At 41.8% G+C, this 25,668-nt stretch overlaps 1 protein-coding gene and 1 long non-coding RNA gene across 3 annotated transcripts in view; one reads left to right on the forward strand and one right to left on the reverse strand.

Annotated features, from left to right (window-relative positions):
• Positions 1 to 24,044, forward strand: part of HMMR (hyaluronan mediated motility receptor) — a 28,330-nt gene extending 4,286 nt beyond the window's left edge. The window contains exons 3-20 of one of the 2 annotated variants that reach the window (XR_004001486.1): positions 69 to 157; positions 1,100 to 1,150; positions 2,002 to 2,190; positions 3,464 to 3,550; positions 6,375 to 6,475; positions 8,559 to 8,633; positions 9,842 to 10,020; positions 10,749 to 10,897; positions 11,161 to 11,375; positions 12,911 to 13,027; positions 14,863 to 15,021; positions 16,481 to 16,633; positions 16,719 to 16,818; positions 19,161 to 19,337; positions 19,909 to 20,071; positions 20,599 to 20,722; positions 22,097 to 22,124; positions 23,007 to 24,044. Coding sequence is in view for 1 of the 2 variants with exons in the window: in XM_030571435.1 (XP_030427295.1) it covers positions 69 to 157; positions 1,100 to 1,150; positions 2,002 to 2,190; positions 3,464 to 3,550; positions 6,375 to 6,475; positions 8,559 to 8,633; positions 9,842 to 10,020; positions 10,749 to 10,897; positions 11,161 to 11,375; positions 12,911 to 13,027; positions 14,863 to 15,021; positions 16,481 to 16,633; positions 16,719 to 16,818; positions 19,161 to 19,337; positions 19,909 to 20,071; positions 20,599 to 20,618 (2,024 nt within the window). In the remaining variant the exon portion in view is untranslated. Of the gene's footprint in view, positions 1 to 68; positions 158 to 1,099; positions 1,151 to 2,001; positions 2,191 to 3,463; positions 3,551 to 6,374; positions 6,476 to 8,558; positions 8,634 to 9,841; positions 10,021 to 10,748; positions 10,898 to 11,160; positions 11,376 to 12,910; positions 13,028 to 14,862; positions 15,022 to 16,480; positions 16,634 to 16,718; positions 16,819 to 19,160; positions 19,338 to 19,908; positions 20,072 to 20,598; positions 21,962 to 22,096; positions 22,125 to 23,006 lie in introns of those variants that run through there. The other variant, XM_030571435.1, reaches the window with a different exon arrangement.
• LOC115655717 lies at positions 5,954 to 17,738 on the reverse strand. The gene is made up of 2 exons (XR_004001487.1): positions 17,700 to 17,738; positions 5,954 to 6,083 (listed from the first exon to the last, which is right to left on the reverse strand). It is a non-coding gene; the product is annotated as an uncharacterized LOC115655717 (long non-coding RNA).
• Positions 24,045 to 25,668: the final 1,624 nt, after the last annotated feature.

Below are 25,668 nucleotides of genomic sequence, written 5' to 3' on the forward strand. Positions count from 1 at the left end.
TGTAGTCTTTCCACAAAAACAGTCACTCAATCTTGACCTTTTAGTATGGTGAAACTTTGTCTCCACAGGGGAAATGGAAAATCAACAGAATTTGAACAGTGAAATGAATGACTGCTTGCCCAAAACTGCAAGAAGACTTAAATCTCTGGGATCAACAGTAAGACTCTTTTTTGTCTCTGGTATAGCTATATTCATACTATTAATTCTTGGCCAACCTATAGTTTTAGTCCACTCTGAATTTGGGTGTTTAAAACAATGCATTCTCCAAATTTTGAATCGTTGGATAGGATAACTGCGTTTATTTCAAGGCCTATCCTTATGCCCATCCTGTAGGGACTAAGAAAGAAGTCCTTTTCTTTTAAATGGAATGTAGCTTAGTCAGACCTGGAATAATCCACTTGCTCAGGGTCAATAGAAACTCTACCTGTGGTTGGAGAGGTGATGGCTTTTTCCTGAGAAGGGAGAGGTAAGGAATAGACAATTCAAGTGCTGCTCTTTCTGTTTAGAGTCTGGGAGAGAGAGGAGCTAAGTAGCTATTGCTGCCTTTCCCACAGAATAAAGTGAAAAGCAGAAAGCCCCAATATGGGGACATAAGAGGCTGGGGGGCCCCAAATACTAAGGATGCTTGGGTATTCGGGGGAGGAGAGAGAGACTGACTCACACTTTCTTTTCCTTTCCCCCCCCAGCCCACCCATGAAGAGAAGGGGTAGAACCACTTAATGTGTGAAAGTCGATTAAATATTTTGTAGTTTTGAGGGAAGGGGGGGGTTGTTTTTTTTTTTTTTTAAATTAAAAAAATAAACAACCCTATGGGCTAGTAAGTTAAGTGTTTTGAGAAGTGGTAGGAAGTCTTGCTAACACAACTTCAGTGTCAGGTTTTCAGTATTATATTATGTAAATCAATATAAAATTCTTATGATTAGCATACTAGTTCAAATAGTCCAATATGGTTCTCATAGTGGCAGTTTATTTTGTCAGTAATTTTCAAGAAACCCTGCAATGGAGTAATCAACCTTAACTGAATACCTGTTAGTACTTAGTTTTTGTGCTCTTGGGTATGAGAATATGTAACCCTTACATGCTTTTCTCCTATCCAAAGGATACAACCATCATGAAAGAGCTGAAAAAACAAAAGATGCTTGAGAAAGAGGTATGAACAGATTTCTTTATGGCTTTTTTTAAATTACGTGACCACTATTGGCTTCACATGGAAGGAATTAAAATTGCTAGCTAACAAAATATGTAACCTGACACATTGATTAAGCTTATGAATAGGTCTGTAAAATGACCAAAGCAAAATTTTATCAAAATAACTATGTACTAACTACTAGGTTTGTCAGTGGTACAAAATCATAACACTTTGATTTAAGCATTGCCTGTTCTATAAAGGTTCTTATAACATGCTCATAATATCTTAGCTCATTCCATTAATGAATTCATCTGAATCTTCTAGACTAGCAATACATTCTGGAGCAAATATCTCAAAGCGAATGAGAGAAACTGCTTTTTCTTGTCAAAAGGTGGGATATTGCTGAAGGTGTAGCTTTGGAATTAAGATACAAACTTCAAGTGTGGGGATGTTAAACTTCTCGCTCTCACTACTAAAACTATATATTTTGGCTTCTCTCCACTGTTAAGGGTGTGGTGTTGACATAAGTGTCTTTCCACCCTTCAATCCAGAGGGCCAGTTTTGCTCATGTGGCAAATTAGAGAAACCATGAGATTATTTTTGACTTGCACCCTGGCTGAAATAAACTGAGTAGGGCAAAGTAGCCGGATAAAATGCTAAGGATACAAAAGCCACTAAACTTAATGACGGGTAAAGATCTTCTGTAGTAACACTCACATGTCCTTTCCCTTTTTCTAACAGTTAAAAGTTGTTATAACAAAGGATAATCTGTCTTCACAGGAGAACAATGGACATCATTCAAACTGAACTTGTTTTTGTTTGAATATTTATTACACTCCTCTAATTTCTAACAAACAACTTGTTTCCTCTAGATTCGTGCATTAGTGAGAGAACGTGGAGAGCAGGATAAAAGACTCCAGGCTCTAGAGGAGGATTTCATGAAGTCTGAAGCAAAACTAACTGCAGCAGTCAGGGAGAAAACATCACTCTCAGCGAATGTTGCTTCCCTGGAAAAACAGCTTCTTGAATTAACAAGAACTAATGAATTTCTAAAATCAAAGGTATTTGTCTGGATCTGGATCCACTTAATCAAGTTAGCAGAGACTTGCTATGGTTTTGTCACTTTCTGTGCAGGTGACATCCTTAAGCTTGTTCACAAGTAACAAAGTTAATAGTTTTTAGTCTTCAACAGTTAAGAAAAAAGACTGGACCTGATCCCTTTGATTTGGGGTTAGTAGGTTGACGAGTAGGGCTAATGCTCACTCTTGTGTGAATAGAGTACAAGGCTGTACTTGTAAATTATATGGCAACTTAAACTTTAATTGCACTGTTGTCTTTCACACTTTCTCACTGTAATTTTGGATGAAACTATGTTATAACAAAGTTGAAGTAATACTACAGGGTAGACAGTGATGCTTGGTGTTACTGTCTGCAAAACATCCTCATCTTGTGCCTATGTGGGCTCTACCAAGACAGTGCGTAAGACGCACTAAATTATCAACCAAGATGCTGTGCAAGGAAAGCTTTGTTTTGGAGGACACTGACAAAGAGCTCTTAGGTGAAAAAGGTGGAAGAAGATTAAAGATAATGGGTGAAATTCTGTCTCCATTGGAGTCTATGGAAACTTTGCCACTGACTTCAGTGGGGCCAGGATTTTACCTACTAGCTTTGATTATCTTGACCTAAGCAATTCAGGCATATCCTACTCTCAGAATAAAGTCCAATATCAAGTGTGTACTTGTGTTGCTGAGTTCTTTTGATCAAACTTGTTAGACTTGACATGTGGCAAGTTGAAATCTGCTGTTAATCCTAAAGTGCAACTAGAATTTATGCATAGGCAAATGGTAAACTTTCAGTGGAGATTAGTGACTTTTTCGGTATAGTATGTTTCTAGGGCTCTAGCTTCATCCCTTCAGGTTCCTGTCCTCACCAGCAATGGGACCTATTATACCGTGTTAAATACATAAAACTGATTCAGGTAAATAAAGTAAAAGTTTTACAACACTTTTTTTTCTCTCAAGCTACACTGCAACACTTCAGTGGTAGATACTGTAGAACTTTATAATTTAAGAATATAAAGTCACAAATATGCCTTTTTAATGTAACATTTGCCTTGGCTTGTGCACTTTGCAGTTTATTAAAAGTCAGTTTACAAGTACTTTTTCCCCTCTAAATCGGTAAGAAATGCAGATATCTTTTGGAGGCAGGATTAAGTGGGGGGGAGGGAAGGAGGGAATTAATAAGGGTCAGGGAAGGCCCTTAAGTGAATATGTGAACTGCTCTTGTGTAGGGCTAATCCTGTGTTAACCAGAAAGTGTTTTGTCTCTGTTCAAGTTTTCTGAAGATGGCACACAGAAAAAAATGAGCAGTCTATGCATGGAGTTAATGAAACTCAGGAACAAGATGGAGACAAAGAGTAAGGTAAGTTACTGTACTGAAATTGCTCATATGACAGGAACTTGGATCTCTTCCAGAATTAGAAGCAGGATACTAGCATTTCTACATGGTAGCTTTCAATTGAAATAATGGGTTCTTCCAATTCCACTGTCAGAAGTAGCTATTCCACTGTTTAAATGGGGAGTGAGCGAAAGGGCTCAAATGACTTCAAGTTTGCACTGCAAGTCTACAGCAGAGACAAGAGCAGAATCCAGATAATTAGGCTTCAAGAAATCCTTAGATGTCACAATATCCATGTGCCTGAGATGGACCACACTGAGAATGCCACACTCGAGGCAGACTGCAAGAGACAGGGCAGATATTCTTCAGATGGATATCAAAAGAACTTCCGTAGCACTGCATTGGTCACCAAGAAGCCAAACACAGTCCCTTTTAGGCATTCCAGTCATTGGTTCTTATCCATAGAATCAGAATATCAGGGTTGGAAGGGACCTCAGGAGGTCATCTAGTCCAACCCCCTGCTCAAAGCAGGACCAATCCCCAGACAGATTTTTACCACAGTTCCCTAAATGGCCAGACAAACAAGTCTAGCATTGTGAGAGGTTACTGGAAAAACGCACTTCATTATATGAGGTTCTACTAATCCCAAAGGATCAGACACTTACATATTGACCTGGGGTATCTCAGATCTTACCCACATATCATACTGTCAGCTTACTAAAGATTGGCTCACTAAAGATTTTTATTAAGGAGAATTATTGAATGGCTAAAGAATCATATACATACAAGTGACTTTCAGCGTTCACAGATCAGGATCATAACAGTGATGGAATAGACTTCAGGCTTCCAGAAGATTGGAAGGGCCTCAGTCCATAGTGTTAAATATTCATTTTAGTTGTAAACCCATAACCCAGGGAACTGGAGCAGGAATGAGGCAAAATGGAGATGGCTCTGGCAGTGTTCCTTCTAATTTTTCCCATGCATGTGTGGAATGAATTTTATGTGCACCAATATGGAGGAGATGTTGGTGCACATAACAAAATTCATGTGGCAAGGGTGGGGCAGAGGGTTGGAGTACTCTGGGGTGGGGCTAGAGATGAGGGGCTCAGGACTGGGACAGAGGGTTGGGGTGCAGCAGGGGAGGGCTCTGGCTCAAGGGGAGGGCTCTGGCTCAAGGTGTGAACTCTGGAGTAGGGCCAAGGATGAGGGGTTGGGGGTGCAGGTTGCCCTGGGCTATGGCAGGAAGAGTGTGCGCACACACCACACACCCCTCCAGCTCTCTTTCCACAGCAGCACCTGAGATTGGGGGGGGGGGGGGCCTCTTCCTGCTGCACCAGCTCTAGGGTTGGGGGAGGAGCACCTCTTCATCACATGTCCTTACATGGTTTGCAAAATCACAGGGGTCAGCATTGGCTCCTGGCCGTCTGAGGCATCCACAGAGGGGCTGGCAAACTGTGGGCCAGATGCCTCCCGCCAGCCATTTTTAATCTAGTTCTCAAGCTTCCTCTTGGGAGTGAGATCTGGGTCTTGCCCTGCTCCCCAGCTGGAGCAGGGTCGGAGGCTGCCCCACGCAGCTCCTAGAAGCAGCGGCATGGCCCTCCTCTAGCTCCTGTGCATAGGGCAAGCCAGGGGGCTTGGCTTTGCATGCTGTCACTGGTCCAAGTACCACCCCTACAGCTCCCATTGGTCAGGAACCATGGCCAATGGGAGCTACAGGGGTGGTCCCTGCAGACAGGGCAGTGTGCAGAGCTACCTGGCTGTGCCTCTATGTAGGAGCTGGAGAAGGGACCTGCTGCTGCTGCTGCTGCTGCTTCTTCCGGGGGCTGTTTGAGTTAAGCAGTGTCTGGAGCCTGCACCCCTGAGCCTCCCCCATGCCCAAATCCCTTGCCCCAGCCCTGATCTTCTCTTCCTCCTCCTGCCCTCCAAACACCTCAATCTCCACCCAGAGCACCTCTTATCCCTGGCTCTACCCCAGAGCCTGCACCCCCAACTGGAGCCATTTCCCCTCCCACCCTCTGAACCCCCTTGGTCACAGAGCACCCTCCTGCACCCCCAAACCTCTCCTCCCCAGAGCCCTGTCCCACATCATGAACTCTTCACTTCTGTCTGCAGCCGCAACCACAGCGCCCCCCCCCCCCGCATGCCAACCTCCAATTTTGTGAGCATTCATGGCCCGCCATACAATTTCTATTCCAAGATATGGCCCTCAAGCCAAAAAATTTGCCTGCCTCTGCAATGGCCCATTGTGAGAGTGGAGTGTCCTTAATGGGCCACCAACACAGAGTTGGCTAGCCCTGATATAAATCTAGTTCTGAGGTGTCACCCAGGCATACAAGTTTGAGATACAAATATTGGATATAGATCTGTAACTTCAGATACAGTGATGCATGAATTTAACCAGGATAATCATAGCAGACAAATTCGAACTTTTTCCATTGACACCTTACATGGGATACACTTTTTGTATAAGATGTTGCAATTGAATAACAGCGATACAAATGGTCATCTTCAATCATACAGCATTATAATCCAGGTATGTGTTTAGACCCCACTGCCTCTAGAAAGCAAACAAAATAGCACCATTTAATTCTGTAAAAATCACTGCCATAAATATAGCTTCCTGATATACTTTGTCACTTCATATTCATCTTGAATTCCAAAGTCATAATTTGACTCCAACTGCATTGGCTGTGTCAATAGTAAATTCTGATTTATGGTGGCAAACTCTCCTGGATAAATAAGCCTGTCACAATGCCTAATAGGAATATCACTTGTTGGCTATATTTTATGCTTGTAAAACGTCTATAGCTATTAACTACTTTTTTTGTTCTTTTTTTTCTCTTTAAAGAATGTCCTTGCTAAACAAGAAGACATGGAAATGAAGCTGCAGGCAGTCCAGAGGAATCTAGTGCATTCCAAAGGAAAAGTAGCACAGCTGGAAGAAAAACTGTAAGTAATAGAGGAATTACCTCTGGTATAAATTGCCAGCTCTCATTGTTGGTTATACTTAACTGTAACATGGCAAATTAAATAAGTGTCAGCAGATGCTAAGGAGAAGAGAAGTACTGAAAACAGGGGGTTGACAGGAGCTTGCCAGTGGATTGGAATCTGGTGTAGCAGAAAACTAATAGAAAGTGATCTGTAAATCAGGTTTAGGCCCTGTGTAAGAGGTGCCTAGTATAGGACCCTGCCCCTTAGTGTCTATTTTGTAGCGAGACAAAATAGCTCCTCTAATATTCCAGTTGTGACTGGAATAGAAATCTGTCAACCTTGAGTGACTTCCATTCCATAGCAAAAAGAAGGTATTGCATCCTGCAAGGTTTCAATTTTATTTTGTGTCAACTCAAGCTATTGGCATACTGTAGGTAACCAGTTGACCAATGTTAATATCATTCAGGTGAGCTAGCGTGTATAATATGGTAAGGATAGTTTAGAGGATTAAAGCACTGGACTAGGACTCAAGCTAGCTGGATTCAGTTCCTGACCCAGACATAACCTCTTCAGTGAAGGTTATGCCTCCATTCTACAAAATGGGGAAGAACAATTGTCTCCCTCACAAAGGTGTTGTGAGAATTTTTGACCTGAAGGTCCAGCTATTCCTCTCCAACTTGCTCTAATACCCATTGTGGAGAATGCCTTTCTAGAAGCCAACTTTTTCTTGCACCACCTCAAGCTGAGGCACTTGATTTGCAGCCTTTATATATCATAAAGGCAGAGAGGCAGGCCCCATCCATCACCTCCAATTCTACCCTGAAGCCAATCAACAACCAGTGTACTTCACCTCACTGTGCAGGCCACTGCTTTTCTACATCACTGCACATTTCAAAATGGATCTGAAGTGTGACTCATACCCAGTAGCGTAGCTAGGGGAGCAGTGGGTGGGGGTGGGGGGGCAGTGATTGCTCCCCTACTGAGCACAAGTGGTGCCTTGTCAATTTCCTGGTGCCTTTGTACTCACCCAGGGGGAGCGATTTTTAAAAAAAAGCACTGTGGTGTTTTTATTTTACTCATCCGGTGGTGCTCTGGGTCTTTGGTGGCAGGACCTTCACTCGCTCCCAGTCTTTGGAGGCATTTTGGCAGTGGGACCTTCCGTGCTGCCAAAGAAACCCGGAGCGAGTGAAGGGTCCACCACTGAAGACCCAGAATGCCGCTGGGTGAGTAAACGTGCCACCCATTGTGGCACCTTCTTTTATTGCTCCCCGTTCCCTCCATCTGGCTATGCCACTGCCCATACCACCCTGTGCTGAAGCATGTGTGAAGTAGAATGGAATCCTCATTACACAAATGTTTTGTACACTTTTCAATGTCTCAGGAGTCAAATGCCTGAGCTGACATTGCACTTTGAGTTTGATAATAAAAGTAAAATTCATGGAACTGGTGGTAGTGATTCTGCTGGTAAACTTAGAGCTAATAGTTCCTGGGGAATGCAATTGGTCATGGGAGACATTAGTATGTACAACTGGCAGCTAGATGTAGCATTTCCCAACTGATGTCCCTAATCATGAAGTCATAGATAGGGATCTGAAAAAATCAAGTAGATTTTTCTGCCTAATACCATCTTCTCACTGCTACCAGAAGTAGCAGTTACTGACTGGGCAGGATCTCATGCCACCTCCTTCCCAGACTGTAGGACAGAGAGCCCCTAGGCTAGGTATGGAAGAGAGTGAATTTATTCTGTGAGGTTAGCATGAGCTCTCCTTAAAGTTTGTTTATTGCTTCCCACGTGCATGTGAATGGCTGAACATTCAGTATTTGAAACTGACAATGCAAAATCTACTGAAATGCAACTCTAACAGATGCATGAGGAAACGTGTCTAATTTCTTATTGTGTGGTACTGAATTACTTGTCATTTAGGTGTATTCTGGTTCATGATTAGATGCCTTAATACTAGCAATCCACAGATGAATGCAGAATTTCTGTTAGTTGTCTTCAGGCAGCTACTTATTAACCTCTGGCTCTGTGCAGCTCTTCTTGAGTATCTGGTTTTAGAACTGTCATGTTAAGCGCAGCATCTAAATTTCTTATTTTTAGAACTGCTACTGAGAGAGACATGGTTGAAGAAAAGTCTGACACTGAGAAACTCTTGGAATATATTACAGAACTCAGGTAACGAGTTTCTATTTCAGATTTGACAAATCAAGTGTCACTTAAGCTTCAGTTGTAGGGGCTTGATCAAGCTTTTAGTGGTATTTCTAATTTGAATTGTACAAAGATCAGTATTATAACTTTTTCCTTTTATATGGGATAGAGGGCATCACTAGTCCATTTCTTAGATTTAAAACCTTCAAACTAGCTTGACTCTTGGTAATTGAGCAAGGCTTCACCTCTCCATAGCAGCATAGAAAGATACTTCCATATACAAAATTGTCTGGTCAACACTACTTATGCAGAGTTTTTATGCTGGATTTTTCCCTCTTAGGCCTTGTCTACACTGCTACTTACAGTGCTGAAACTTTCTTTGCTCAGGGGAGTGGAGGAAAAATACTCTTTTCCCCGCCCCCCCCTGAGCAAAGAAAGTTTCAATGCTGTAAAGTGGCAGTGTAAACAGTGCTACAGCATTGGGAGGTATTCCCCTTGCAGGAGTTTTTACTACAACGCAACTGCACAGCCATTTTAAAATGCTGCCATGGCAGTGCTTTGCTGGCTGTGTAGACAGATGGTTCAATACAGATGCCTTCCAAGATCAATGGGACAACTATGTGTATTGCAGATCCCAGTATAGAGAAGGCATGTGCACAACTGGTGTGGAATTGGGCTGCAGTACATTCTGTAGCACTTCCTTTGTTGGGGATCCACCCTGCCCCTTAAAAGGGTGGAGAGAGATGCAAAGACATACTGTTAGAGAGAGGGAGGGACCCTTAAGCAGAGCCTTGTATCTTCATGCAGTGAGTCAGACATTGTAACTTTCTCGGATCTGTGCAGTTCCTGCATACATCTGAGACTGGTTTCCACTTGTCTCTGGAGAAGGGGCAAATCCCCAACCAGTCCAATTGGCTGGGGTCGCGGGGGGGGGGGGGGCAGTCAATGGAGAGAACTTCATAGGATTCTTCATGAATATTTTTCCATAGGAGGAATGATCCGAGTCTTAGTTAACTCTCAAAGTAGAAGCTGCATTAAAGGTGAACTATAAAGACCTGATCTCCATCATTTGTCCTGAGCTCTTCCATCTAGAAATGAATCTTTCCCAAGTCCTGTTTAGATACTTGTGACGTCAATGTTACCCAGGATTATGTTGGTACAAATTGTGACAACAAATGTAAAATTAAGCAAAATGTAATGCTGACAGGTATCTGGATTTTTTTCCCCCCCCTTAGTGGAACTGCAGAACAGATAGAGAAGTACAAACTAGATCTTGTCCATATGGAGAAGATACTGGCACAAAAGGACCAGGACATCATGGCCTTGAAAGATTTTTTTACAACAAAAGAGGAAGAACAATCTAAACTAATCAAAGAGCTTAATGAAAGGTGTCAGTTGCTTGAACAAGAAAAAGGTAATTGTTGAAGCCTGTGGGCTGAGTCTCTGGACCCATGTCCAAACTGATTTCATTTAGACTTTATGTAACATTCTGTTGAAATGTAGGTTAGCGTGTCCCAAGTCAAAACTGTGGTATGTCGTTATACTGAGCTGCTTCTTTACCTGTTATTAGCCCAGATTATAGTCAGAAGTATTGCTACTAACCAGTACTGAAAACTTCACCCAGCAGCAGATGGAGGGGTCGGGGGAGGTGGGAATGGGGAGCTGTCTGAACCAGTTAGCTTGCATTCTGGAATTTCCAGAGTAAGTATGATTCCACTTGAAAAATCACTTGGTTCTAGTTCCATATTCTGACTGATGGGATGTGAGCCATTCTCCAGGCAGCAGTGCAGCATTGCATTGTCACGATTCACTGCTGCATATTGTGGTATCTTCTGGCTCTAGACTCCACTAAGTGACTCATTTCTGTACACCTATCTGTAATCCCAGCAGTTGTTCTGGGAGACGGTCGTGCTTCCTCCTGCCCCATTTTCTTTAATGCTAAAAGAGAGAGCCTCTTAATGATTGCTCTTGTCACCTAGGATGGAAGAATGTTCATATGATAAACTCAGCAGCTCACCAAGCTGTGAGAAAGTCTACTCTTTTAAAAAAAAAAAAAAAAGGCACCACAGTATACTGTAGGGCAAAGCTCTTAATTATTCTGTCCTCAAAGCATTCTTATATTGGCATCTTTCTCTTCTATAGAGAAACTCTTGACTGAGAACAGAGAAAACGAGAAAAGTATGAGTGCTGAAATAGAAAGCTTGAAAAAGAGACTCCTCCTAGAGGAGCAAGAACACCAAAAACTTCAGCAGAAACAGGAGGAGATCTATTCTCAGCTGCAACAAGAGAAGGTAAACAAAATATGGACTTGATCTACGTTCTTAGCAAATGCTGTTGAATTCTTGCTCTGGTTTAGATCAAATCAATTGTGGATGTATTTATGAATAAGGGCTTGTTTACACAGAGAAAACTAAGTGGCATAGCTATAGTAGACTAACAGCTAGTCTACCTCATGTAGACAAGCCCTTACTCTTCATGAAAATTAAGATTTACTGAGTAAACTCAAAACTCCTTTGTACTAATAGCTATATATTTGTGCTGTCTGTACCTGTAGGAACTTTCCACTTCCATACATCAAAAACTGTTACAGTTTCAGGAAGAGATGACAAATGAGAGGCTCCTTTTGGAGGAAGAACTAGAAGAAGCAATGGATGAGTTAGATAAACTGCATATTAAGGAAGAAAAGGCTGATAAATTGGTAAAGCACTTGGAACAAGAGAACAAGACCAGAGCTGAAGAGCTAGCACAGATGGAAGCAAAGCTGAAAGGGTTTGTGAAAAGAGTAACTCTAACTCTAACTGTTACTTTTAATGAATTTGGAAATACAAATGGCAATCCCAGGTTCAGTTAAAAAAAATTCTCAGCAGAATACTGATTAAATTGACCTGTGGCCACCAGCTCTTTTTTCTATAGTAGTTGGATCTAATCCAGTATCTTCAAAAAGCAGCTCTTAATTTTAGCAACTCAGTCCTATCTGTTTATAAATAAGGGCCCTCCCAAATGCACGGCCAAGAAAAATCTATCATGGACTGTGAAATCTGGGTGGGTGGGGGTGTGTGTGCGCTTTTACCCTATACTACACAGATTCAGGGGATACCAGTGTTTCTCGAATTGGGGTCCTGACCCAAAAGGGAGTTGCAGGGTGTCGCAAGGGGTGAGAATCATGGTATTGCCACCGTTACTTCAGAGCTGGGCAGCCGGAGAGTGGTAGCTGCTGACTGAGGGCCCAACTCTGCAGGCAGAGGTTTGTGCTGTTGCTGGCAGCAACTCACCCTTCAGAGCTAGTTTCCCAACCAGCAGCCACTGCTCTCCAGTTGCCCAGCTCTGAAGGCATCACCACTGCCTGCAGCAGTAAGGGTAGATGGTAGCAGTACCCCACACACACCCCTGCCATAACCTTGTGATACCGCCCCCTTCCCCCCCACCACCCACAACTCCTTTTTGGGTCAGGACCTCTAGAATTACAACACTGAAATTTTAGATTTAAATAGCTGAATCCATGAAATTTTACTACTTTTAAAATCCTATGACTCTGAAATTGACCAAAATGGACCATAAATTTGGTAGAGTCTTAGTTATAAGGACACCAAGTTGTTTGGCAACTAAAGGACTGAAGTGTTACTGTTCAACCAGTCTTTTTTTTAAGATAACTTTGCAGAAAAGATGTTAAGTCAATTACTATTTTCATTTTTGTATCCAACATTACGGTGTCTATCAGAATGTAATTTATGAACTGCTCTGCTAGACAGTTTACTGATTCTGGATAATGAAAAAGTATATAAAGCAAGATGCTGTGCACAAATGTACTCTATTTAAGCTCTTATTAGACTTGCTAGCTCTAAAGAGAGCTATTTCTCTTCCATGTGAAGATAAAATCTAGAAGTCTCTAGCCCAACTGGATAACATTGACTTTGGGGTTCTGGAGAAATTAAACTAGCCCAAGGAGATCTGCTGTGAGGACTAGAGAAGAAAAACAGTTTAATCTCAGAGTTGAGATTAATTGAACTAAGCACTTTACTTGCAGCTCTTCTTCCTGAACTCAAATTCCTTCTACTTCCATGGTAAAAATCCCATCCTACAGACACAACTGAAATTAAAGCACTGGGGAAAGAAAATGATGTAAAATTGAAACTGCTAGGCAGACTCTTGAAAGTGGTATTGAGGAAAGAAATACCTCTGATCCAAACCAGTGTAACAGGAAGCTGATAGAGCAAGTCTGTCATGGCCAGTACGACCACTGCTGTTTGTCCTACACCAGTGTCAAGATTTGGACTAAAGAATGGAATATTAAAATCTATTTTCAGGAAGAATGTTGAGTTAGAGAGAACGAATGAAACACACAGTAAAGCCATTGTTCAGCTGCAAGAAGAGCACAGCAATACGCTGCGTAAACTTGGAGAAAGTGTTGCTGAATTTGAAAGGTATGCAAATTAACTCTAGCTGCTGGAGGGAGATATAGAGGAGTGGGATTTCACAGGCTCAGACTTTCGCTTTTTCCAAGTAGGTGCGCCGCCTGCTCCTCCACCCTGCGTCTCCTACCTGCTGCCAAACAGATGATCAGTGGGTGACTGGGTACTGAGCACCTGCTTTTACCTCTCTTCCCTTGCCGCGCCCCCTCTCACCCCCCGTGGTTGTTCTAGCCTTGAAGCACCCATGGAGTCAGCATTTAAATCTTTCAACTTCTTGTGTACGTGATATGTGCCATACACTATCAATGTTAGTGGAACACCCTTTCCAAATGATATTTCCATTCCTGAAACCAAAACTACATTAAGACTGTATGCATTGGCATTGTGCAGCTTAACTTTAAGATCCAGATGAATATTATGACAGTTAAATGTCTGATCACAGGCTGTTCTCTGATTAAGGGATACTGTTGCTTTAATTGCTGGAAACTACACATGATGGAAAGTATTTTAAAACTGAACTGGTAATCTTGTACTTTTAAACTCTCTTAAAACTGGCAGAGGATACAGAAATAGCAAAAACACTTTGCTTGTCTGCCAGTACTTTCCTAAATTTTTTAAAACAATGAGTAATTACATCAATCTGATTTTATGTAACTGCTATGCAAAAGGGCATTCAGAGAGTTAGGTCTGACCCCTTGGTGACTTCTGACAGAAATGGGGAGTTTTTTGTATTTGGTCATCTGTACTAATTGAAGCTTTGGTACAATTTCAACAGGATTGTAGACACTGCTTATAATTTGAGCACTCTGATATATATTTGTATAATATTTGATGTGCCATGAATGACTTGGAGTATGGTTATAAAACTTGCAGATGGTACCATGCTGGGAGGGGTTGCAAACACTTTGGAGGACAGATTAGAATTCAAAACAACCTTGACAAATTGAGAATTGGTCTGAATTCAACAAGATGCAATCCAATAAAGATAAGGGCAAACTACTACATTTGGAAAGGAAAAATCAATGCACAACAAAGATGGGGAAAACTAGCTAGGCAACAATACTGCAGAAAAAGATTTGGGGCTATAGTGGATCATAAATGAATTAAGAGTCAACAATGTGATGCTGTTGCAAAAATGTGTAATATCATTCTGGGATGTAAAATGTGGGAGATAACTGTCCCACTCTACTTGGTGCTGATGATACCTTAGCTGGAGTCTGTTTCCAATTCTGTGCACCACACATTAGGAAATACGTGGACAATTAGGAGAAGACCACAACAAATGACACAAGATTTAAAACACCTGCCTATTAGGAAAGGTATGGGTTTTTGTGTGTGTGTGTGTGGGGGGGTGGGGTTGTTAAATCTCTAGCCTAGAATAGAAGGCTGAGAGAGAACATGATAAACAGTCTCATATGTTAAAGGCTGTCATAAAGAAAAAAGTTATGAATTGTTCTCCAATCCACTGACGTTAGGACAAGAAACCAATCTGCTTAATCTGGAGCAAGGGAGATTTAGGTTAGATAACAGGAAAAAGTTATAACTACATAAGGATAGTTAAGCACTGAAACAGGAGGCTGCGGAGTCCCTGTCATTGGAGGTCTCTAATAACAGATCAGACACACACTTTTTTCACGAATGGTCTTGAAATACTTCCTCCCCATACTGAGGCAGAATTAACTAGACCACTTGAAGCACCTGGCTCTACATTACTATGATTCTGTGATAGGATCTCAAATAAAACTTGCATCAAACTTATGGTGGATTTATTACTGTCTTCAAAAGGACTGAACACTGCAAAATGAAGATTAACATCTGTTGCTTAAATGCTAAACTTTTCCTTCTAGTTACAAGGGATCTATGACTGAAGAAATGGCATGTCTCCGACTGGACAATTCTTCTCTACAGGAGAAAGTAGTTGAGCTGAGAAAAGTAGGCCAGGATATGCAACAGCAACTCCAGGAGCTGGAACATGCCAAAGACAAGGCAAAAGAGGAATATGCAAGGTAATGGACATCTGATTATTCCTTAAAGTGGTTTGAGGGGGCACCTTTGACATGCCTATGGCCAGACCATATGGAATATTTCTCCAGTACAACTACTGGTATGAACTGTTTCTCATTGGAGGAATAGACCTTCAGCTGCAGGGCACTGAAAGGTTGCTGTGCAAAATCCACTAGTATATGCAATGCAGGTTAGGAAGTGACTCAATTCAGTTGGATAGCTAGCTACAATACCTCGTCTCCCAGTGACTGACACACACACACACACACACACACACACACACAATCCCTCCTCAACTTGGGTAATGAACTATCAATCTATTTAATTGTTTGTAAATGCTTGTCACCCGAAAGCTTCTTGCTGTTGGCTAGAGTGAAAAGGGAACTTCAGTCTTCTCTCTACCCCTACTTACTGCTTCTCCAAATGCCTTGTGTGACCTAAATCTCTCAGCTCTAATTCTGCAGTTTTGGGGTTTGTTCCTCAAGATGCCTGACTTAAAGTCCATCCAGGTCAACTATTTGTGACTAATCTGGGCTACCTAACTTTTTATTGCTCTTTAATCTAGGCCCTAAAGATACACGACAGTGGTATTTAACTGTCTTGAAAGCTGTCACAAGTTCACTTTATTTAACATTTTATCTCCAGTATTTGACTACAACAGGATATGTCTAAACCAAAGGCTTACCAGTGAATGACATAGCATTTTAAAAGCCTTTTGGTAAGATTATAAAAGAGCAGTTGGCCTTTTGACATCCAAACTGATTTTTTTTCCAGCTCTGTGTACAGTGAAGTTTGTAGCTTGGATACATAGTGACTTCTGTAAGTTACTAACTCTTCAGTTTAGAATCTTACAAATAGCTTAATACTCTTCAAGTTCACACCTCCTTGAAATGCTTAAGGAGACAGAAGTGTACAATTCCTGCTGGATTTATTAAGGGGCTCTTCTCATTCAGTAGTCAGAGCTTTTACTGCTTACATTAACTGTTCAATTACACCTGTTTAGTTTAGCCTTGCAGGTCTGTCGGCATGAGATGTATCCTTCTGCGAGTAGCTTGAGTGGGTAATCCGTTAATAGATACACACCAAGTTGTGTCCCTAGCTGTTTTTGTCTCTGACAACTACTGGAATAAGACACAATACCTTGAATTAACTTAATGTGTGAAAACAGTCCTCCATTGGACAGGTCAATAGGCTTTACAGATGCTTTCCTTGCACAGAAAGATACTGCCTGAACTACTGAAACATTACGAATATTGTAGGCTTAATCTGATAGCCCCTTTCTATCTCTCTGGCTTCCTTATGCAACACTGCCTGTGCAAACCTTGCTATTTCAGTCTAACCATTCTTTCTGTAAGTATAGTGGCTGGAATGCTGCAAGCTTTGCTTACTGCTGATTAAATCTGAAACTCTCCAAATATTTCATGAGGAAGTAACAACTGTTTTAACTTTTCCCTTCCCTAGGATGCTTCTAGATGCCCAGACAAAGCTAGCGCTGAAAGAAGCAGAAATAAGGAGAACCAAGGAATCCTGCATTGCACAGATAACTAAACTTCAGACAAAACTGGAAGAGCAAACTGAAGACTTCAAGAAACAGCTTGAAGTTGAAAGATCAAGGTGACTCCAGATCTCTGACTGGTTTAGTAATGGGAATACTTCTAAGACTAGATTATAACAAAACTGCTTGTGTATTTCTGTTCAGGAAAACTATAGATGAAAAGGTGGCTGCTGGCTTTGAAGAAGAGATACAAACCTGGCGTGCGCTCTATGAAGACTTGCACAACAAAACTAAGCCTTTTCAGGTTAGTCTCTGTGCTAAGCAGCATCTACAGATTAAGATTCATTACCAGTGGGTCAACACTCATCTATAAAGAGTTGGAGTTAACTTGGAAGATATTACTAGGGCCTGGTTTACACTACACGTTTAACCCAAATTTAGCGGCATTAAACCGATTTCTAAGCCTGCACCCATCCACACAACGAAGCCCTTGATATAGATATAAAGGGCTCCTTAAACTGATTTCTGTACTCTTCCTCGACGAAGGAACTAGCACTGAAATCGGTATTGCCATGTCTAATTAGGGTTAGTGTGGCCGAAATTTGACTGTATTGGCCTCCGGGCAGTATCCCACAGTGCACTATTGTGACCGCTCTGGAAAGCAATCTGAACTCGGATGCACTGGCCAGGTAGACAGGAAAAGCCCCACGAACTTTTGAATTTCATTTCCTGTTTGTCCAGCTTGGAGCTCTGATCAGCATGGGTGGCGATGCAGTCCCAAATCCAAAAAGAGCTCCAGCATAGACTGTACAGGAGATACTGGATCTGATTGCTATATGGGGAGACAAATCTCTTCTATCAGAGCTCTGTTATAGAAGACGAAATGACGACAAAGCATTTGAAAAAATCTCCAGGCTATGATAGAGTCCACAGCACAATGCTTTGTGACAAGCGTAACGGAAAGCCAAAGAATCAAATGGACACTCAGGGAGGGAGGGAGGAGGTAGTGAGGACTCCAGCTATCCCGCAGTCTCTGAAAAGCATTTGCATTCTTGGCTGAGCTCCCAATGTCTGAAGGGTCAAAAACATTTTTTTCCTGGGTGTTTCAGGGTATATGTCGTCAATTTACACCCTGCCCCCCGCTCCCCTCCCAGAAAGAAAAGGGGGGGGGGAATCATTTCTCACCTTTTTTCAATGTCACCCTATGTCTACTGCATGTTGCTGGTAGACAGGGTGCTGCAGCGCTGAACACCAGCATCCCCTTCCCGTCGGCAGATGGTGCAATATGACTGATATCCGTCTTCATCAGCCCATAAGTGCTCCTGGCTGGCTTCGGTGAGGTCGGCCGGGGGCGCCTGGGTAAAAATGGGAATGACTCGTGGTCATTCCTGGCAGATGTTACAAAACAGCTGGTAACCATCCTCATAGCAACTGGAGGCTGAGCTCCATCAGCCCCCCGCGCCCCCCTTCATGTCTAAAGAAGAAAAGTCCAAGCAGTACAGAATAATCATAGCAGCTGGAGGCCTCCTCCCCCTCATTTTATCTCACTAAAAAGTCCGTGTTTCTTATTCCTGTCTTCATTATTACTTCATCACACAAATGGGGGGACACTGCTACAGTAGCCCAGGAGGGTTGGGGGAGGAGAGAATCAAAGGGTGGGGTTGTTGCAGGGGCACCCCCTAGAATGGCATGCAGCTCGTCATTTCTGTGGGATCTCTGGGGCTCTGACACGGAGTGGCTGTGCTCTCTGGTTCTCTAGTACACTTGCCCCATATTCTAGGCAGGACTGACTCTATTTTTAGACAAAACATAAAGAAGAGAGTGACCTGGGGAGTCATTCCCATCTTTGTCCATGCACCCCAGCTGACCTCAGCGAGGCCAGCCAGGAGCACCCATGACAGCAGCAGATGGTACAAAATGATTGATAATTGTCATCTCATCGCCAATTTACAATGGCAGACAGTGCAATAGGGATGTAACGGTCTCAGCTACCTTGCAAAAGCAAATGAATGCTGCTGTGTAGCACTGCAGTATTGCATCTGTCAGCAGCATCCAGTACACATACAGTGACAGTGACAAGGCAAAACGGGCTCCATGGTTGCCATGCTATGGCATCTGCCAGGCAATCCAGGGAAAAAAGGGCGCAAAATGATTGTCTGCTGTTGCTTTCATGGAGGAAGGATTGAGTGACAACACTTACCCAGAATCACCCGTGACACTGTTTTTTGCATTGGGATCTCAACCCAGAATTCCAATAGGCGGGGGAGACTGTGGGAACTATGGGATAGCTACCCACAGTGCAATGCTCTGGAAATTGACGCTAGCCTCGGTACATGGATGCACACCGCCAAATGTGCTTAGTGGGGCCGTGTCCACTCGACTTTATACAATCTGTTTTACAAAACCAGTTTATGTAAAATCGGAATAATCCCGTAGTGTAGACATACCCTATGCCACTAATTCCCTCCCTCCCTCTTGCATATGACTTTCAGTGTCCCAATTTGGGGAAGAGATATTAGCTGGTTATCACGAATTTCTTGTTCCACTTAAACTTAATGGAAGTGTTGGGGGCATAGCTATTCTTCTTAAAGGAATAGGCAGTGATAGTTCATGGTTCCCTTATCTCCTACTCAAACTCTCTTTCAGCAACAACTAGATGCATTTGAGGCAGAGAAGAATGCTCTCCTGAACGAACATGGTGCAGCCCAGGAAGAGCTGAACAAATTAAGTGATGCATATGTTAAGTTACTGGGCCATCAGAATCAGAGGCAGAAAATCAAACACGTTATGAAGCTGAAAGATGAGAATGCCCAGCTCAAACAGGTTTGTCAACTGACATGTGTAACACATGTATCATGTCAAGCCACTAAGCAACATCACCCTAGTTTAAGATAAACTATCTAGATGCTGACAGTAAACATTTGAACTTATTCAGAGTTTAACACTAAAATCTGGGACAATTCTCTCTAGCCTGGAGTTGGAATGAGCCACTTCAGCTCCAGGCATCTACATCTGGGCTAGTGTTTAATGTTTGACAAACCAGGTAATAGCTGTGAGAGGATAAATCTCTCGGCTTGACCTCTTGCTAGACCTAATGGAAATGGATCCCAAGTTCTATATTGCCACACTGGCCAGAGCCTTGCAAAGAAAGCAGGGGATATTAGTGTCTTGTAGCATCACCAATAGACTGTTTAGTACTTCTAGAATGCTATGCTCTTGAGTCAGGTGTAATTAATAAAGCTTCCAGCCATCCAAATATCTTTTGTCTTTCAGTTTTTACAGACTTCTCTTGACTAGTGTTTGTTAACATAGCTTAACTTAACTGACTCATGACTGCTTCCTTCATAATGCGATGACCTCAGAATTATACTAAAGTTTTTGTTTCCTACTTCAGGAGGTTTCAAAACTGCGTGCTCAGGTGGCTAAGGAAAAACAAGCACAGAGAGAGCTTCAGGAGCAACTGAATGAAATTCAGGGCATCAGGCGCTTTGATTCTTCTAAAGCTTTTCAATATGATAGCAAGGAAAATGGTGCTCCCAAAACTCCTTTAAAAGAAGGTAAGTATGGGTGTTAAATCAGATGAGTGATACTCAAATTGAGGCTTGCATGGATCTCTTGTGGCTCGTTCAGCACATATTAAATCACTGATTTAATTATTAACCAATCAGGATGCTTTTACTATGTTAACCTATTGTAGTTGATAAAATAATACGGAGTCAGTCATTTTGCTGTAAGAATGTTATTTATTCTGTTGTGTATATAAAAATAGTAAATGAAACAATGAATTCACACTACTGTGGCTTGTTTGGGTAACACTGATCACTAATTTGGTTCCTGAATCACTGAGGTCTGAGTATCAATGGTTCAGATCATGTGTAAGCGTCCACACTTGCCTGCAATTATCCCTCAAATATAGTCAAAACAAGACTTCACATTATATAAACTACCTTCCATATGGGGAAATGCAGAACCATAACTTAGTAGCAGTAATTAATGTCTTGGTTAATATGTGAACTTTGAGTTATTGTTTATCTAGAGTAGTAAAAACATTTACAAGAAGCTCACAGCAGCTTTTCTATTGCAGGCAACAGGAACAAGTGCTGATCTGCTCTTGGTTTCAAGATGATCCTGTTAACTTGTTGGGAAAAGCTAAATGCTGCATTGAAGATTCAAGGGACCATATGTACATTATAAAATCAAGGATCAAGGTTGCACAATGATGGGTGTCTAGTAAGAGCCCTTAAGGGAAAGGCTTTCTTAAATATTTTTAAAGAACAATGCTAGCTTTATAACTTATTACCCAGCGGGTAATGGATGACTGTGCACTGGAAAGGTTCTGTGGTCAAAGCCTGCTTCACACTGGGACCCAGGGAAATATTTGGCATGTCACTTCCTAGTGTGTCTAAACTGTCTCAACTGAAGAGAACAGAATACCAAAAATAGATTTAAAATCTGTCCATCTCTATGGCCATTTAGTATAATGGGTAACAAGTATTTAATTTTAATTCAAGAAATAGTGTGTTTACTTGGGTTGACTGCACATGATTCTTATACATTAGGCTAAACTTTCACTGGTTTGTTCACACGTACTTACTGATGGAAGGAGCATTTCGTGAGACCAGTCATCTATGTTGGCTAGCTTCACATGTCACTCCCTAAACCACAGAATAGATGTGAAATCCTGGTTGCCAAGTTGATCTCTGGCCAGTTCCTGGGAGAGTCCATGCCACCTAAACCACGCTTGAAATTCTAACTGACAGTCTTGGAGGTTAGTGACTTAAAACATCTTGCTGTAGAAGTCTCAGGTCAGGATTGGCACAGACAGACTGAGAATTTTTGTTTGTGACCTGCCTGTGCTCCTACATCCTGGATGAGCTTCCATTTCCAGGTATGTTGGTGACCTTTAATGAATGCCAAACTCACTGGGCTCTTATACAGTTAACACTTCACTTTATCTAGCTCTTTGCACAAAGTCAACACATGGAAACACAAGGAAGCCGGTCTTCACTGGATGGAAGATGTTCTATAAGTCTTAGACACTGGCAGTATGGAAAGACAATCCATGTGCTTTGTTAAAATGTTATACTAGTAAATGTGTAAGGTGGAGTTTTTTTTTTTTTTTGGTTGAATAAAAATGGTTTTAATGAATCGGTCTGAAGTCCTAAATCTTAGTCTTAAGTTGCCCACTTCTTCTCTAACTAATACCATAAGCAAAATAAACATCATTTCTTTGGTGCCTTTAATCTGCAACACTTCTTCTGACATGACTTCAGGGGGGAGGGGAGGGGTGTGTATTTGAAGCTAGAGAGAAGCCGCGGCCCCGCCCCTGCTGGGGACAGAACTCGGGGGCTGCAGGCTATGGGTGCTGGTGTTCTTGGTCCCTGGCAGGTGCGGGGTCATGGCTTAAGCTGGAGAGAAACTGCAGCCCCGCGCCTGCCAGAGACAGAACTTTGGCCCTGCAGGCTTCATTCTATGTTAAAGAATAATAAATATATTTGGACCAGCAGTTCAATGATTAACTTTTTTTACATAAATAAGATGAAAACTGTTATTTTGTAAAAACTCCTTAATTTTTCTTACAGGTAGATTAAAAAAGAGCAAATTCACATGGTAAGGTGAGAGGGTAATTTTACATGTAAAAAAGTATTAATATAAATTATTTGGCAATTACTCTTATGGATTCATATATTATGTATATTAAATATGATTTTCATATATTTAATGTACAAATACCAAATAAGCCTTGAAAAATTGTTGGTGCCCACCACACTCTTCTGAAAACATGAATGTGCTACTGGCCACAAAGATTGGGGACCATTTGGCTAGAGTATCCTAGCTTTCAGGATGCAAATTACATAGCCACTCATGCGCTTTGATAACATATCATGTGTTCTACATGTATTATCTCCTATGTACACTGTCCTTGAGGTGGCTGTTAAAAAGTTTATGGATAGTCATGGACATGATTGAGGGGAGGGGGAAAAGTCTGAAAAAGCCTACCTTTATCGGGCTTGTGTGTGATTCATTCTGTTTACAGTGCTATCTGGGCAAATAGCATTGGTAAAGACACATACTACTTGCTGTCTCAGTTGAGAAAGTAAAACTGAAACTTGGCTCTTAAGTACCCTGAGACAGAACCTGTCAGTTATAATAGCTGATAGTTTCATCTGCACAGTACAGTTATTTGAAATCCTAAGGATTTGTTTTTAGTATACTCATTTATGTTGACTCTGAGCGTAGTGGTAGATGAAAGGGTGGGAATAGCAATCACATTGAAAGTATGTTGAAAAGGGTGGCTTGTGACAGAGGTGAGATCTTTGAAGCATGTCATTGTGGATATGTGGGTATATTCATAGACACTTGAATTAATAAGATGTGTATACATCTTTTGTGGTCCTGGCTTGCTGTAAGTAGATTCCCAGCCCCCTGAAGCTTTGTAGCTATCCTTTCCACACCCCCAAAAGGGGCACTGATTTTGTTTACTACTTTCAGGGGACCAGAGGAAGGAAGACTGACTAATACAGATTCAGGGCTTAAGCTCTTTCAGAACAAAGAACTGAAACTTTGGACAGACCTACCAGGGTCTTCATGCAGAAGATGTGACATCTGATAAGCTGTGTGTGCAGACAGTTTTCATTCTTTGTAATGCATTTGTCTTAAGTGTATTTCAGTCTGAAGTCTGGCTGATTACTAGTAAACTGTATTAGCCCTTGGGCAATAACAGGACCATGTGTCAGTACCCTCAGACTTCCTAAAGTGATTACACTTGGAGGGGGAATTGCAGCCTAAATGCTTGGTGTGAAGGGAGAGGAGGCAAGCTCCTGCTCTGAGAGAGGTGACTAGAGATCTAAGACCTTAGTGGGGAGTGTTACCTCCTCTCACAGCTCAGAGGTTCTGAGATCCACAGTGGAATAGAAATTAATAAACCCTTTTTAATTGTAATAAGCAGTTCAGTGTGGCCTGGAGTTCTGTGTTAAGTTATGATTGGCAATTCCCACTGTAACAATCACCATAAAATCATGTAGTTAAAGCATTTTGAAATAAAGGCTTTGTTTTACTATTATTCCCTGTAACTAGACGTTCTTTTTGGGAGAGCTGTTTGACATTAACTACTTTCTGAGAAGAAGGGGTGTGTTTGTGTGTGTGTATTCACACTCTAAGGGGAGCAAAGGAACAGCAAAGATGGAAAATACAGCTTGTCTTGTCCTGACTCTCTCTCTCTCTCTCTTATTAAAACAGTAACCTCATGGCTGGAGAAATACAAGTACAGTACCTGTGTCTTCTCAGCTACTTCAAGGCCTGGTAAATGTTCCAATACAGTAATTCCTTGCTTAATGTTGTAGTTATGTTCTTGAAAAATGCTACTTTAAGCAAATCCAATTTCCCGTAAGAACTAATGTAAATACAGGGATTAGGGTCCAGGGAAACTTTTTTTGACAGGTGAAAGACATTCTATATGTATATGCAGTATAAGTTTTAAACAACTTAATACTGTACACAGCAATGATGATGATGATGATTGAAGCTTGGTTGAGGTGGTGGAGTCAGGGTGGGATATTTCCCAAGGAATACCTTACTGTTAAATGATGAACTTGCACTTAACTGAGCCCTCAAGGGTTAATACATTGTTGTTAAGGTAGCCTCACACTTTACAAAGCATCACAAATGGAGGGAGAGGAGACATGGCAGAGAGACACACACACTCTGTGTGGGGAGGGGGGAGAGACACAGAAATACAGTGTCTGTGAGAGGCTGCGCATTGCCCCTTTAAGTATGCTGACCCCCCTCTTTGTACACTGCCTTTTTAAGTAGATCAAGTTGAGGCAGCAGCTGCCAGTAAATTCCCTCTGTCATGTCCTCCCCTGATCTGTAGAGATGGGGTAAAGGAGCAGGGGGGAGGGGGAGACCCTGACATTAGCACCCCCCCTTTCTCTCCCCCATTGCACAGCAAGCAGGAGGCTCCCGGGAGCAGCTCGAAGGCAGGAGCAGCACACAGCCCTGCAGAGAGGGACAGGTGAACTGCTTGCAATGGATAGCCTGCTGGGCAGCTGCCACAGAGGGAACTTAAGGGAGCTGATTTTGTGTGTGGGGGGGGGGGGGAGGCTGCCAGTCCACCCTGGTCCCAAGCCCCCACCAGCTAGCTCCAAAGGCAACTCTTTCTGCAACCAGTGGACAAAGCAGGTGGCTGCTAAACAATATAAGGGAGCTTTGTGCAACTTTAAACGGGCATGTTCTCCAATTGATCCGCAATAAAACATCATCCCTGTTAACGTGCCACTTCCCACAGCTCCCATTGGCTCGGAACAGCAAACAGCAGACACTGGGAGCTGAGGGGCTCAGTGCCTGCAAACGCTTCAAGTAAACAATATGTCCCAGCCCGCCAGTGGCTTACCCTGATGGACTGGGAGCCAAAGTTTGCCAACCCCTGAAATATAGGGTCATCTTATGAAAGAGTCATACAGTTTTTGCTATTTTTACCTAACCATCTTGGGGGTTGGCTTATAAACAAACAGGCTAATGAACAAGTATATATGGTAATTATGATCTCAACTGGGTTAAACATTCTTATCAAAGTTACTCAGTAACATAAATTATAACATGAGAAAAATAAATGTTGTTAAAAATAACCAATATATTTTTTTCCCAAATTATCAGTATCCAAGTTTCACAACTTCTATAAACATTATTTACTATTTATCACGGTATTCATTAAAAGTTTTTCTTGGTTGTAAATTTTGGAGTAGAGAGCAACTGATCTTATTCCATCCTATAAGGTTTTAAACTTCCATATGCCAAAAAAGGCATTTTTATTGTCCGTTTGTTATAATTAACAATTATTCCTGGTATTTGCTGGTTAATGTTGAGGCAATACAAGTGAATCCTTGCTTTCAGAAATACTAAGGCCCTGTGAATATCAGTTTGTTTTTGCTTAACTGTGCAAAAGCAAATGATACAACCAAACCTAGAAATTCATAAAATTGAATACATGCCTGTAAACAGTAAAATTGGTCAAGAATTTTCTAACAAAACATTTTTTGGTCAGGAAAAGTCACTTCGTCAAAACTGAAATTGTTTATGGGAAAATATCTGCTTCAATTAACCTCCCAAGTAGAAAAAATATTTGGGAAAAAAAGTTTAGAAATTGCAAAAATTC

This window comes from Gopherus evgoodei, chromosome 8, assembly GCF_007399415.2.
Source record: "Gopherus evgoodei ecotype Sinaloan lineage chromosome 8, rGopEvg1_v1.p, whole genome shotgun sequence".
Lineage (NCBI taxonomy): Eukaryota > Metazoa > Chordata > Testudines > Testudinidae > Gopherus > Gopherus evgoodei.